Raw genomic sequence first — 14,754 nt, forward strand, 5'->3', positions numbered from 1 at the left:
GGCCCTCTACACCACATTCTCAACCCTAATTACCCTTCAACCATCCACATCATTAACACTACACACCACGCCAAAGAACCATCACAACAACACAAATCTATGAAATTATCAAACTTGAAAATAAACATAGTTCATCTCTAATTAATCTTAGTTTTTCACTAATTGTTATCAAGTGATTTTAGTCTTATTGATTCAAATAATTCAATATTGTAAGTATACTATTTTGGTATTATATTTTATAATTATGATACAAGTAAAAATTAATACTATGATAATTTTGATAGATTTATTTGAAGAGAAAGTCATGAAAGACATAATAGTAAATGAGACATGAGTCAGATTTGTATAAAATATTTATAGAGCTTATAATTTAAAATCTTAACCTAATGAATTAAAATTTTAGAATTAAAGAAACTCAAATCACATGTTTATCTTATGTTGAGATAAAATTATATTGGAAGTCTCACACTAATTAAAAATAATACGATTTAAAATTATAAAAGTAGGTGAAAATCTTATTTTATATATCAATTTTATAAAATTGAGTTAAATTTAAAGTTTCGCACTTTTATCTATAAATTGTCAAGTTATAATGTATAAGGAGGAAAAGAAAAGAAGGTTAAGCATTTAATTTAATGGGGATAATAAATCTACTTTAGTCCTCTACTTTAGAATGTGGCATTTAAGTAATTACGATGAGATGAGGAGGGCAAAGAAGTGCATTGGTCCTCTATAAGTAAACTCCACTCTGCAACTGGAAGTAAGCAGTGACAGAAAGCAAATATTTGCTTATTCCGCAGATGGCGGAAAATTCTTCAACCGAGCTCAACAAGTTTCTGTTTTTTTGTTTGTTGCTTATACAAGTTGCAGTTTCTGAAATTATATTTGAAGAACGCTTTGAGGGTATTCCTATTTTCTTCTCTGTTCTTCTTTTTTATGCTTACTGCATGTGTGTGTGTTTCAATTGTTACCATATGTGGGTAGGTAGTTGGTTTTTTGTTTTTGTGAATAGTTAGTTAATTGGTAGTTAAATTGATGATGATTCATCGTATATTTATATTTACTCTACTAGTCCACGTGTATTTATATATATATTTAGTATGGTCAATGGGTAATCAATTTTTCTTATTTAGTAAATTTTAACTTCTTAGATCACTCTTCTCCACCAATGATTTCCAAAACCAACTTCCATAACGAGTGTTCCTTGTTTGTGTATGAAGAAAGCACCAGACAAAACTGTGTTGGATTTGTTTCATGTTTTCATTTCCAACTCATAATTTTTAACTGATAACTACACCGAGTGTCACTTTTTTTTTCACTTTTGTCTTTTGCTTTTCACAACTTTGTGTAGCTTCTTTATTCACAAAGGCAGATGAAATAAAGTGATGCAGAAGGCATCATTAATTGAAATGAAAAACTAAAAACTAAAAAACAGACCAAACAACACCTACCAGATTAAAGGGTTTGTACTGTTTGTGTTTTTGTCGGAGATTTCACGTCGACTATAAATAAGACGATTTGATAGTAGATAGTAGATAAGTGAGTGCAGAACTCACTTTACAAGCTGGTTTTGTAGCATTGCGTTAAGTTTAAATTTCACTTCTTTATACGTTTTTCGATATGAATATATGATATGAGTGTTATAACATGCTGGTTTTTGTGAAGATGGATGGCGAAATCGGTGGGTAAAATCAGACTGGAAAAGCAGTGAGGGTAAAGCAGGTTCTTTCAAGCACACAGCTGGGCAATGGCATGGTGATCCAGATGATAAAGGTACTTTTAGATTTATTATAACTTCAATAGCTTTTGCTGCATATGAATGTGAAACAAATTATCGTAAGTTTTGATTTGTAGGTTTTAGCAACACATGAACATTTGCTTTTATATTGTTTGCTTTCTTAATATGTCCAAAATGGTAGTAACAGGAATTTGGTTTGTCTTGTAACTTGTTACCATTTTATGGAATATTGTAGGTATTCAAACATCCAGTGATGCCAAACATTTTGCCATCTCTGCTAAAATACCAGAATTCACCAACAAAAACAGAACATTGGTCCTTCAGTATTCTGTAAGATTTGAGCAAGAGATTGAGTGTGGCGGAGGTTACATCAAGCTTCTCTCTGGATTTGTTAATCAAAAGAAGTTTGGTGGGGATACACCTTATATGTATGTTCCTTATTCCATGTTTTACACTTTGTTTTTGCTTCTTGGTTTTTATGTCAAATGAACAAACAGTAAATCTGCAACCTAAATAAGTTAACTTTTTTAATGATAACAAAAATTGCAGAATGATAGCTGACACATTTTTTATAGTTTAATGTTTGGACCAGATTTATGTGGCACTGATACAAAGAAACTCCATGTGATACTCTCCTACCACGGTCAAAACTACCCCATAAAGAAGGACCTGCAGTCTGAAACTGACAAGTTAACTCATTTCTACACATTCATTCTGAGGCCAGATGCCACATACAGTGTCCTGGTTGATAATAGAGAGAGAGATTCTGGAAGCATGTATACAGATTGGGATATTCTTCCTCCAAGAAAAATCAAAGATGTCAAGGCCAAAAAGGTTTCCATTTTTAGCTGTTTTATTCAGTTGTAACTTCAAATGTTGTCCTTTACCATATTCTGATGTTTTTGGTCTTCTACATATAATAACAATGTTATCACTCGGTTTAGATTTCCTGTTTTGCCGTAAAGAGAATCATGTTATTCCTCTTTCTTGTTTCTAAAATTAAAACATCTTCCAAATTGCAGCCTGCAGACTGGGAAGAAAAAGAATACATTGAAGACCCTGATGATTTCAAACCTGAGGTATTCAAAAGCTCTAACATTTCTGTAAAGGAATTTTGTGCGGGTTAACCTTCTCGTAACAATGGTATCAGAGCCTTCTAACGAACCCAATGTCTCCGGTTCAAACCTTTGGAAAATTCCTAAACATTTTCCCTAATGATAATAGAACAAGAAGTTGGTGGTTTTGATCCATGAGATGAAAAGCTCATTTATTTGGTTATTGCTATTGCAGGGATATGATTCAATCCCAAGACAAATTCCTGACCCAAATGCTAAAGAGGTTAGTGTTAGTTCCTTGCTTTTCTGGCTTGGTTGATTATTGGTTTTCTGATGTGATGATTTCTCAATAGAAAATGAGTTTTTCTTATAATCTCATACAATTTTTTTACCTTTTAATTAGCCTGAAAACTGGGATGAAGAAGCAGATGGGAAATGGAAACCACCACAGATACCGAATCCAGCATACAAAGGACCATGGAAAAGAAAGGTTTGTTCATCAAGTTTGGCTTTTTCAGCTTTCTTTCACAGTCCATTCTCTCTAATTTGCAACCTCTATGCTGACAGAAAATCAAGAACCCTAACTACAAAGGGAAATGGAAAACTCCATGGATAGATAATCCAGGTATGTTCAAATGTAAATCTTGGTTCTCTGTGATAATCTTTTATACTTTTATGCTTAGACTTCATTTTTTTCCCTTTTTCAGAGTTTATAGATGACCCAGATCTCTATGTGCTTAAGCCTATCCAGTATGTGGGAATTGAAGTATGGCAGGTATGAAGAATGTAAATTTCCAAATTTGGTGTTGTTTTGTTATACTTAATATAGAACTCTCTCTCTCTCTCTCTCCCTCTCCATGAAGTGCAATGCGGTTAGTATAATCCAAATACTCTGTTTCAGGTTAAAGGAGGTTCAGTTTTTGACAACGTTTTGATATGTGATGATCCTGATTATGCAAAACAAGTTGTTGAGGAAGTGTTTGCCAACAGGGAGGTGAGTTTCCCACTTGCATGTGATTTAGCTCAATCTCCAACTACTAGGTGGAACTTATTAGGTTACATATTAAATAACATCTAATACTTTTTCTCCATATATAAGCACTGGTTAAGTATATTATTTATGTTAACTTTGTATTGCATTGTGGGTTTTCTTTCCAACAAATGTACATTTTCTTGGTGAAATACATTGTGTTTCCTCACAAGATACATTTTAAGATGACCCTTGATTTTTGGCAATCTCAGATTGAAAAGGAAGGTTTTGAGGAAGCAGAGAAAGTGAGAAAAGCCAGAGAAGAGGAGGTACAATTTGAGTTCCATCATCTATATTTGGTGAACCAGATTGCTTGGTTTTTTTTTTTTTCCAGGATCCTAACTCATTTTTTTCTGCAGGAGGCTCAAAGAGCAAGAGAAGAAGGTGAAAGGCGTAGAAAAGAGAGAGGTCATGATCGTAGATACCGGGACAGATACAGAGACAGATACAGAAGGGTATGTATAATACACGAACGAATACATTCATTATTTATGCTTTTCCTTTTTTAATGAATCTTCGATCCCTTTTGAGGACAAAACAAATGGCATAGATTCTAGTTTGGAACAAAACTCAGTACTAGAACAGTGGTAAATAGTATTCTCTCCATGATGTTCTTTTTTCAAAGAAAAAGGGTTATTTTCATGGTTATGTATGTTTTAGGTTTAGATGCTGATTTTCCTTGTACTTTCTGTTTTCCCTTGTTTTGCAACAAACAATGACAAACTTTTCTTACACTTTGTTGTTTTCCTCTGTCCAGCATCGCCATTACGACGATTATCATGTAAGTTGCATTTTTTTTTTCTCTTAAGTTAGTGTCTCTAAATTTTAGATTCATTGAAATGTCATAACAATGATTACAATACATCAATTAAAAAATTAAACTTGAGAAAAAAGTTGTCTTTGTGGAATGAGTGTGATTGATTTGCCATCTGTTTTTGATCTGCAGGACGAGCTTTGATGGGATAAAACTTCATCTCACTGGTGTGGTTGAGAAGAATATTGAGCTTGTTATGGGTTATAGTTACATTGGTAGTGATGGTATATTCCATCTCATTTTAATTTCCAAGGGAAACTTTTGAATAAAAATATTGTATTTGTCGCATATCAATGTATTATTTTGGTCTTGTCTTCTTTCACTTGTCATGTATTTACTTTATATATTGGGAACCGAAGCCCATTTTGTTACTGATATGAATGAAGCTCAACATAACCCAGAAAAAGTAAAACTTATAAAAGGGGAGAGAGTTTGAGAGATTAATGTATTTCGAATTGTCAAATATATGATATACATATGAAGAGTAGAATATAAATAAAAAGAACCAATATTGTTATTAACTCAGCCAAGTCATTTACAATGCATAAATAACTGTGTGAAGCTTAGAACTTTTGCAATCTTAAAATAAAATAGAAAAGATTGTGAGAAATGGTTATCATGCTTGGGGTTATTGAAACTCTATTTCTTGTATAATTTAATTTAGAACAAATATATTGTAACTGCAACGGGCTTTTACATAGGAATCCCATTTTTGTAAAGAAAAAAGAAAGGAAAGAAAGCAAGAAAATTTCTCGTTGCTCAATGCTCCTTTAGCAACCTTGCTAGGATCACCTGTGCTGCTTTTAGTTAATATTTGTAAATTAAGTAAAAGTAAATTAAATAAATGGACCAACTAAGAAAGAATTTGCGAAACATAGAACATTTTTCGTTCAAAGTTATCCAAAATGGGTGATTTCAACATCCCTCTTGCAGGCTAAAGCCGGAAAAGGAACCGCAAACATGCCTTATAATATTTGCAGATAGGAGAGACAAAAATAAATATATTTTTATGAGATAAATTAATTTATGAAAGTTCTCTCATTTAAAATTAGTTTTTTAACTTTGAATCAGTTAATTTTAAATTATAAAAAAAGTATTTTATTTTGTCTTCTTCCGTTACATTTCGATAAATCTGTCGAAGAGATTCAAAATATTGACAATACATTTAGGAATACACGAGTTATTAAATGCAGAAATAGTCATGAAGATCTGCAAGGACAAGTTGAAAGGTTACACGCGATAAATCACCCAAGCATTGATAATGGAATATTTAGGTATATAATTTCTATAGGCTCCATTCGATATAAATTTTCCCTTTCAAACAAGCAGTAGCAGATAAAAAAAAAAGTTTAAGGGAAAAAAGAAATATAAAGGGCTCGATACAATTTCTATTCATTCTTCGTTAATATGTTCTTATGATAAAAAGTCATTCATTACCTCAAATTAGGAGTTGATGTAGATGAAATAGGTAAGTTTTATTTTCTATAAAGCTCATCTTAGATATCACTATCTACTTTTACATCTCAAATAGATTAACACTCTAAAGTACATCTATCATTTGCAGATAAGTTTTATTTTTAATTACAATGAATTCAATAAAAAAATGTTTAATTTGCTACCATGGTATTAAACTGGGGAACGAGGATAATAAAGCTGTAATGTCTTTCTTATTCATGAATCGTCTGGTTTTAGCATAGAAAATAGTTGGTACCTTTCAGCAATGAAGCGCCCAACTCTATATAAGTTGGTTATCTGTATTCAGTGAATTCAAATACCTTGATAGGAAATTCCTTGTTATCGCGGCCATAAACAAATTGACGTGAATTCCACAAACTTATAATGGGCACAAATGGTCCCAGAAACATCACACAATATCAAGGGAACCAAAGTGATATTCGTGTCAAAAATTCAATATATAACAATAATTAGTCAATCTAAATTGGAAAACTTAAAACGTCGCTGTTTCAATGTTTACAAGCAAATCGTATTAAAATTTCTTTTCATATGGGCACAAAGCTTTTAAATATGCAATTAAAATGATTAAAAAATTCTACATAAAGGGTCAGCCTAAGATTCCATTCACGGCCAATATCCTCAAATAACGCTTTCCGAGAAAGAGGAAGCTAACTTATCATCTTCTACGCACAGCACCAGAACTTGGTCCACGCTGTACTGCAGATCCTGGCTGCTGCTGTGCTGGAGCACCAGGTTGCCCACCAGGTTGGTCTTCTGGCATATTCATAGCTTGAGTAACGGCATTCATTACTATGAGTCCAAGAGGGATCAGGTACATCCACTGGTATCAAGAAACATTTCGGATGAAAAATATTAATTCAGAAATACATACATTTATAGTTTATTTCGGGAAAAAAAAACAAGTTATGGGATTAAAGATCATGCCAGCTTGTATACTCACATATTTAGCCCAAAAGGACCTCTCTATTGGCTTTACACCCTCGCCGTCTCCTTCCTCCCCACCAAGAGCATCTTCAGCAAATATTGGAGTTCTGCGGAAGCAAAAGTATTTGTAGAATTAAGAACACAGGCAGCACAGTAGTTAAAACATATCAAAATGATGATGGATGCAGAAGCTACTTCTTGTATGATTTTAAAAAGCCAAAAGCAAGAGATTCAACCTTCCTTTTTCCCTAGCATATTAATTTTAATCTTCATCAACGAACTTGAGACAAATTCACGGAAACATTTGGTTGGGAAATCTACTTTCCCTTTCTGATTTCCCATTTTTGTTTTTATTCCATTGCGATACTTCAGGAAACATGCTTACATTGGAAACAACTATTTTTTGTTTTTTTTTGAAAAGTGGACATGAATTCAGAAAACAGTTCAGAACAAGGAGAAATTTAATTATTTTCAGTGTAGTTGTATTTTATACAATGAGCATATGAGAAATGTTAGTCACATACTCTCTCTAGGACACTCTTTAAGAGAATGGATATATAGTTAATGATGTGATTACAGACTAAATACAAGTAAATAATTGTATACTTCTACGTTATTCTTGCAAAGTGCTATTTTGCGGGAAGATCAGTGAATAAAGAAAGGAGTGTGAAACTTGAGGAAGAATACGTTGATAAAGACAGACAATCAAGGTATAGTGCGCGTAAAAAGACGAGAAATTGAATACCCGAATACTTGCGGTGCAAAAATAGCCATGAAACAATAGTTAAAAGTCCTTGTCCCTCGATAATATAATCAGCAAAAAGACCACAAAAGACCCCGAACCAGAGGTCGAATTATTAACAAGGAAAAGGCACCTCCGTGGTAGAATATAGGAGGAAAAAGGGTGACAATTTTCAAGATTTCAAGTATCAATTTGAAATTAACTAAATTTAAGCATTACTATTTGGAAGGGGGAAAAAAGGAAATGTCAGTACAAGAGAAATTACATGGAACATTGAGAAAAGACCTTTAGTTTCAAAAGTGTGAACTCAAATTTAATACAAGAGGCTCATATTCACTGAAAAATTCATCGAAGCAGACTTTCTTCTATACCGTGATAGATATATTACAAAACCAAACACTATGCCTCATTAAAATCTCTTTTCAAGAAGAAACATAGAAAGACATAGAAAAAGAAGAGAAAAGAACGTATTTGCTACTTTTTAATACTGCTGCTGTTACTACCTTAGCAGCCATGAGCTAGGAACACTGTATATATGCTCCTTTTCTACTACTATCTGTATATTGATGAAAAGCTATTGATATCTTATAATAAGTGAAAAAAATTAACAATTAAGAGACGAAGATATACCTTGGTGCCTGTTCACTGTTCTTTAGAACTGTGTGAGACTTGAAAGACCACTTTGCAGGCTAAAGCAAAAAAAAAATAAAAATACATAATATTAGCATGTGCAGTATAAAATCAGGCAATAGACATTAATTTTAAGTTTGCACTGGCTTATAAATTGATTTGAAAACGTGCACAATGGGGTTTTTGCACCCCTTATAACTACTCTCAAAAACAAGGACAAGTTGTGGGATGATATGTTCACAAATCAACCAGAACATGCTAATATTGAGGTAGATAATGGAATCTTCAGGTAGTTTCTAAAAGCGTAATGCATGCTAATTTTACTCTTTCAAATAAGTATGGATCTGGATATAATACATTAACAAATTAACTGTCTTCTATCTAAATTGGCCCCCAATCAGCTTTGGGATGTAATCACACTTTTACCTTGAAGTGCAACATCATTATATATAGAAGCTTAACAGATAACTATATAGGAAACAATAAATAAAACCATTGAATAATTATTTATTTATTTATACATAGTATTGACATACACCAATCATACTAGATGCTTAAATAACTACATAATTATATATGCCAAAAACAAAACACAAGAGATGAATAATTTCTGTATTTATGTCATTATGTGTATGTCAAGGAAGAGATAGCATTAGTGACCCCTGGTATAACAGTCCATACTTTTCAGGAAGCCAACTGTGTGTGTACAACAAGAGGAAGATAAAATAGACCACAACAAAATATGTTGAGAAGTTTTAAAAGGTTTAGCTAAGCTCTCGATGAAAACCAAGAAATAAGATCAGCTGTAAAATGTATAAGTGACTTACAAGCTTCAGTAGTCTAGGATAAGAGCAAGATCCTGGGGCACCATAATTGACAGCCAGGACATTAACACCTTCCTGAAACAGAAAAACTAAAGTGAGTCTCGATGAATTAAAAAGAGATAAATGTGAAGATAGATATGTAAGAAAACCTATACAACAAAAGTTCAGTTTTGTCTCCTGGTTGATGTATTCTACACTATAGCGTAGGGAATACCACCCATAGTCCCATGGTTTCTAGTTTTTTTCCATCTAGACAAAATGTGCAGAGGAAAATACTAATATGTACCCTTAAGGCACTTGCTGAGGAATAAAAAGTATAAAGTCAAAAATGAAAAGTAAACAACATAATGGATCAAATATTGTTTCCAAAGGGAGCAAAAGAGTTCTTGTTGGGTCAAGCGGGTTTCAACTTTGTACCTAACAGTAAAGATTTGTGGTGGTGAGAATAAAGTGTTCACGAGAAGGATATTTCTACAAAGTACTCAAAAGCTAGCATGAATTGTGTTTTACCACTAGAGAGGATCAAAATTGTGTTTTTATTGTAGAATCTAAGAATTTTAAGTGAAGTAAGCACAAAAGAAGATGGACAACAGTATAGATAGATAGTTAAGTGAACCTCAAGAGAAACCATTAAAAAGAATTTACTCTAAATGGACTTTATTTAAATTTTGGATAAGATGAAACATACAGAGTTACTTGTTACATGTAGCTTAATTGGCATAACGAGGCAAGAGTAGGTAGATCTTATTGTTGTTATATAACAAATTCATTTGTAATCCACATTCCTAAAATTATTTACAGAAGAACTGAAGTAAAGCATGTCATTATTTGCTTGTGAACATATAACTCATCCTATTCTACATATCTTTCTACAGACTAGATCACCCAAATCGACATCATAAGTCTTCCAATATTTTTCCCCATTTCCAGAAGACAGTTGAGTCTAATTATCAAGTAATACAATGTATCAGAATTTGAACTCAGTGGAGAAATTATCTTTGAAAATACAACACTATAGACAGATGCAGCATAAAGAGCATACTTTAATATAATAAGGAAAATTACCATGTGTATTACAAAATGCTCCTCCAATCCATCCCCTGGAAGACATCGCTGAATTCAGAAAGGCAAAAACTGTTAGTTCTACTTGGAAAAGGAAAAACAATTAGTTCTAATTGGAGTCAACGGCTCAAAAAATCACCGCAACGCCAAATAGAGGAGCCACAGCCACTAAAACGGATTGATGCAATGAAAGTATAACAAGGACTAAAGCTTTCGACAGACATTCTTAAATGAAAAAGAGTACCAGCAAAAACAAGAAAGAGAGAGAGAATGAAACAAACCATCCTTCATAAATATCACAAGATAAGTGCAGAAAAAAACATGGCAGGTATTATTGGAACAAGGCTGCTACCTACCACAGTACAGTACCACCCTTACCAGCACCATACAATGCAAGAAAAAGAACAAACAAACCAAGGACCTAAAAGTAACACTCCTCAAGCACAAACCAACCATTAAACCATAGTACTAGTGAAAAAGGAACCTCAAATTTTTATTCATACTACCAGTAGACAAGAACTTGATTCATATTCATACTTACTGCCTTCACAGAAGAAATTATATATTCCCGGCCAGGAGGACTCAAAACATTGGACGGCAATCTAATCCTATAGAAATCATCTCCTCGCAACAGTTCCTGTAATAAGAGAAGAGTGTTACATCTTTATACAATGCAAACAAGCCAAAATTCAAAAACAGTAACAGGTACAAAAATAGTTCAATGAAAACAAATAATTACTTGAAAACTCTTCTTCTCAACGTCAGTCAAAGGATCACGCTTAAACCGCAGCTTCGTCAGCGTCTATCACAGATCAAAACCGGTTTTCGGCACAACAACACAAATCTCGCATATATTATAACCAGTATAACTCAGTGGAATTGGAAATAACGCCACAGAACATTAGCGAATTTGAATAGAAGCAGATTGGAAGCAAATCGGATATCAACTCTTCAAATCATAATAATAAGCAGAGGAAAAGAGAGATGAGAGGGAAGAAACCTGGCCGCCGTGGCCCCAAGTCTTGAGGCGAGCAGAGAAATTGCCAGCGTCGGAGAAATCGGAGTCGCCGAACGCGTGTTGGAGAGTGAACTGGATCTTGGAATCGGAGGCGGACTCCGAAAACCTCTTCCAAGAGGTGGAGGTGGCGGCGGTAGAAGGTGGAAGCGAATCGGAGTGGAAGGAGGAGGAGCGTCCACCTTCGATGCCGAACTCTTCGTCGTCTAGGAGAAGCTCGTCGGATTTAAAACCTAGAGCGCAAGTTAGCAACAGAGTCACCGCCAGAACCCACCGTATGAGTAGCACCCCCATTCTCTCGCCGTCTACTTTCCCAAAGCCCGTGTTAGTGGTATGTGCACGGTGGTCAATAATTGATTTCGTTTTTCTTTTTCTTGACTCCCTCTAGTAGCATGTGAGAAATTTCAATCTTTCTACTAACTTTCATATAATTTAAATTAATAACTTCTCATGAAAAAATTGCTTTTTTTAATATAAGGCTAAATCACGTTTGCTTCGTACTTAGTTTTAAAATATATCATTTTCTTATATTTTAATAAAATAAATATTTAAATAAATATTCATCTTTTTATTTCTTTAATAAACAGTGTTTAGTTTGATCATATTTTTAATGAATTAGCATTCACCATTTTTTTAATGACACATTAACTTAAACTTTAATAAAAAGCTATGCAATTTAAAAATCTATTTTACTATTAAAATATAAAAAACAAAAAATAATTATTTAATTTTAAATTAACGCTTATTTTACTTATATTAATAATAAAATAAAATTTGTATTTTTTTATTCATTTTTATCTGTATAGAAATCACATATAGATATATAATATACTAGAGACTTTAATTATATATTTTATAGTTATTTATTCATTTTATAATATTAAATAAAATTTTCAAATATAAATTTATATCTAATAAAATACTTTAATTAATAATTGAATTTTTTTTAATATTTAATTTTTATTTTTCATAATTATTTTAATTGATTTCTGGTCAGTAGTACATATCTTTTTAAATTCGTAACGTTAACCGGTTATCGAGCAAACTTACGATATTTTTTAATAAATCTGAATTTATTTTTTTATTTAATTTTTTAAATATTTTAATATAAGTTTATAATGATTTTCTAAAACAATATACGATATTCGTTAATAAATATTATTTTATTTTATTTTTTAATATTTTAGTATGATTTTATAATTATTTTTCTAAAACAATATAATTGTATGTGAAATTAAATTAAATATTTTCATAATTTATAATAATTTCAATAAAAATATTATATTATTATTATTGGTAATATAAGTATTATAATGATCTAGAAAATAATATTTTAAAAGCGATATTAGTTTAAAAGTAATAAAATTTAATTATTTTAATATTAAAAGGTTTTCATGTAAATAGTTTTATTGTAAACGAGTTTAATTATTTTCAAATATACAATTTTTTATAAGTTACTTTTCTAAAGTTTTTTCTAAATGTTTTTTCTTTCTAGTCGTTTAATTGAATAACTGATAATATACGAGCAATCCTTATAACGAATTCTTCAATTTAGACATATCAGTTTTTTTAAGTGTTGTATTTTGCTCGTTTTCTTATGGGTCTTTATGTTCGGGCTTTGCATATGACCCTTCTTCTAGTTGCATATGAGATTTTAATCTTTTATGAGTTGATGCTAATCAGTTATCATAATGATATGTCTTGATGTTTATATGTGTACATAGAACATCTTATGGAGTTATAAGTGTTTTTGTGTTTTTAAAGTTGTTTAAGCTGGATAACAGGCAAGGTGAACTAATTGCATTGTTTTTAAGTTATAAACATGTTACAATTACTAATTGCATTATTGTATTATGATTTACCTCTCCTTTTTCCACCTTCCCACACACACTCTATTGGCTTTTGACATTGACACCAATGCATGAAAAGTGACATTGAGCTTCAAGAACTTCTTTCCATGGTGAGCATTCAAATTCTAAGAACATCGTCTATTTTTTTCCACCCTGATAAACATATTTTTGTTGTTGTCGATGTTCTCCAATGAATTGCATGTTGAGCAACAAAGGGGTCATGGTTGGACTTGGGGTTGGCTTTTGATGTTAACACCATTGCATGAAAAGTGACATTGAGTTTTAAGCACATTTTTCCATGGTGAGCACCCAAATTTTAGAACATCATATAGTTTTTTCCACCCACAAAAACATTTTGTTGTTCTTCTCAATTGTTCTTCAATAATGCTAAACCAAGTGAACCGCATGCGGATTAATAAGGGGGTCATGGTTTGAATTGGGTTGGCTTCTGACGTTGACACCACCGCATGAAAAGTGACATTGAGCTTTAAGAACATCTTTCCATGGTGAACACTCAAATTTTGAGAACATCATTTAGAAGCATCTTTCAGTTGTTATCGACTGTTCTTCAGCAGTGCTAAACCAAGTGAATTGTATGCAAAGCAACAAGGGGTCGTGGTTTGATTTAGGGTTGACTTGACACCTCAAACTTGGTATTAAAGGTTACTTCATATGAGATTGTGGGGAACTTTTTCCTAGACCCCCACATTTTCTTCCTACACTTCCATCATTTTCAAAATTCTAATTATACTTGTGTTGTAATCATAGTTTTGAATCGTACATTCCGTAGGTATATCATATTGTAAAATCCGTAATGCAAATTTATATTATAGATTGTACAATTCATCGTGCAATTTTGCATTCCATACAGTACAATTCATAATGCAAATTTATATTTTAGATTTTATAGTGCAAATTTACCTTTTACTACCTTTTTATTTCATATGGGTGAAATGAAATATTATTTTTCAACCTTGCATGTGATCATAGGTAGGGGCTTATAACGGTATCTCATAAACGATGATGATTTGAAGGATTTTGTTGAAACGATAATTGGCATAATGTTCATGGCCATAGCCATCTTTCTTTCACTGCAGAACAATATAAACTAAGGTGTTACATATAATAATTTATTTGATTGAAATATTTGTTTGTTAGCATATATAAAAGAAAACTTAAGGTAATGGATATATATTTTTAAAAATCATTTAATTATTTAATATATATATAATTAATTAATTAAATTTCCTATGAAAAAAGTGTTTTTCAAGAAGAACTTCATTGATAAATTCTTGAAAATATATATATCGATTAAAATACATTTAACCTTAAATATTATACCATGTTAACTTATAAGTATAAATAAAAAATGCATCGAAATGTATTATACATAAAATAAAATATGGATAAATAATTATTTTTTCAAAAAAATGTATTTGAGTAGGAGGAGAAGGATCATTTTAGATGTCATATTCAATGAACGTTCTTCCTCCTTCCACTTTAATACTCACGTGAAGCTCTCCTTTTTCCATCTCCTCACCTACACTCGAATGATTTTTGACATTTGTTCTACCCATAAAAACTAGTTGATGTA

General features: G+C 31.9%; 2 protein-coding genes across 2 annotated transcripts; one reads left to right on the forward strand and one right to left on the reverse strand.

Moving 5' to 3' along the window:
* Positions 1-744: 744 nt before the first annotated feature.
* On the forward strand, positions 745-4,959 carry LOC114186194 (calreticulin-3-like). The gene is made up of 14 exons (XM_028074235.2): positions 745-903; positions 1,666-1,773; positions 1,974-2,166; positions 2,314-2,572; positions 2,761-2,817; positions 3,029-3,076; positions 3,197-3,283; positions 3,361-3,418; positions 3,501-3,568; positions 3,695-3,787; positions 4,036-4,092; positions 4,183-4,278; positions 4,581-4,604; positions 4,770-4,959. The coding sequence occupies exons 1-14, from the start codon at positions 801-803 to the stop codon at positions 4,779-4,781; spliced, it is 1,263 nt and encodes a 420-aa protein (XP_027930036.2). The 5' UTR covers positions 745-800; the 3' UTR covers positions 4,782-4,959.
* Positions 4,960-6,531: 1,572 nt separating this feature from the next.
* On the reverse strand, positions 6,532-11,702 carry LOC114186006 (ER membrane protein complex subunit-like protein). The gene is made up of 8 exons (XM_028073997.2): positions 11,296-11,702; positions 11,035-11,097; positions 10,837-10,932; positions 10,299-10,346; positions 9,237-9,308; positions 8,410-8,468; positions 7,054-7,144; positions 6,532-6,933 (listed from the first exon to the last, which is right to left on the reverse strand). The coding sequence occupies exons 1-8, from the start codon at positions 11,602-11,604 to the stop codon at positions 6,769-6,771; spliced, it is 903 nt and encodes a 300-aa protein (XP_027929798.2). The 5' UTR covers positions 11,605-11,702; the 3' UTR covers positions 6,532-6,768.
* Positions 11,703-14,754: the final 3,052 nt, after the last annotated feature.

This window comes from Vigna unguiculata, chromosome 5 (assembly GCF_037176805.1).
Source record: "Vigna unguiculata cultivar grain cowpea cultivar isolate G323 ecotype 2 chromosome 5, ASM3717680v1, whole genome shotgun sequence".
Classification (NCBI taxonomy): Eukaryota; Viridiplantae; Streptophyta; class Magnoliopsida; order Fabales; family Fabaceae; genus Vigna; species Vigna unguiculata.

Bases quoted from the DNA above. Each gene is read 5' to 3' on its own strand.
- LOC114186006 (XM_028073997.2), bottom strand. From the start codon at position 11,604: ATGGGGGTGCTACTCATACGGTGGGTTCTGGCGGTGACTCTGTTGCTA. The intron at 10,933-11,034 runs GTAATTATTTGT...CTCTTATTACAG, and splicing joins TTGAGAAGAAGAGTTTTCAA to GAACTGTTGCGAGGAGATGA. The intron at 10,347-10,836 runs GTAAGTATGAAT...TTCTGAATTCAG, and splicing joins TAATTTCTTCTGTGAAGGCA to CGATGTCTTCCAGGGGATGG.
- LOC114186194 (XM_028074235.2), top strand. From the start codon at position 801: ATGGCGGAAAATTCTTCAACCGAGCTCAACAAGTTTCTGTTTTTTTGT. The intron at 2,818-3,028 runs GTATTCAAAAGC...TTGCTATTGCAG, and splicing joins CTGATGATTTCAAACCTGAG to GGATATGATTCAATCCCAAG. The intron at 3,788-4,035 runs GTGAGTTTCCCA...TGGCAATCTCAG, and splicing joins AAGTGTTTGCCAACAGGGAG to ATTGAAAAGGAAGGTTTTGA.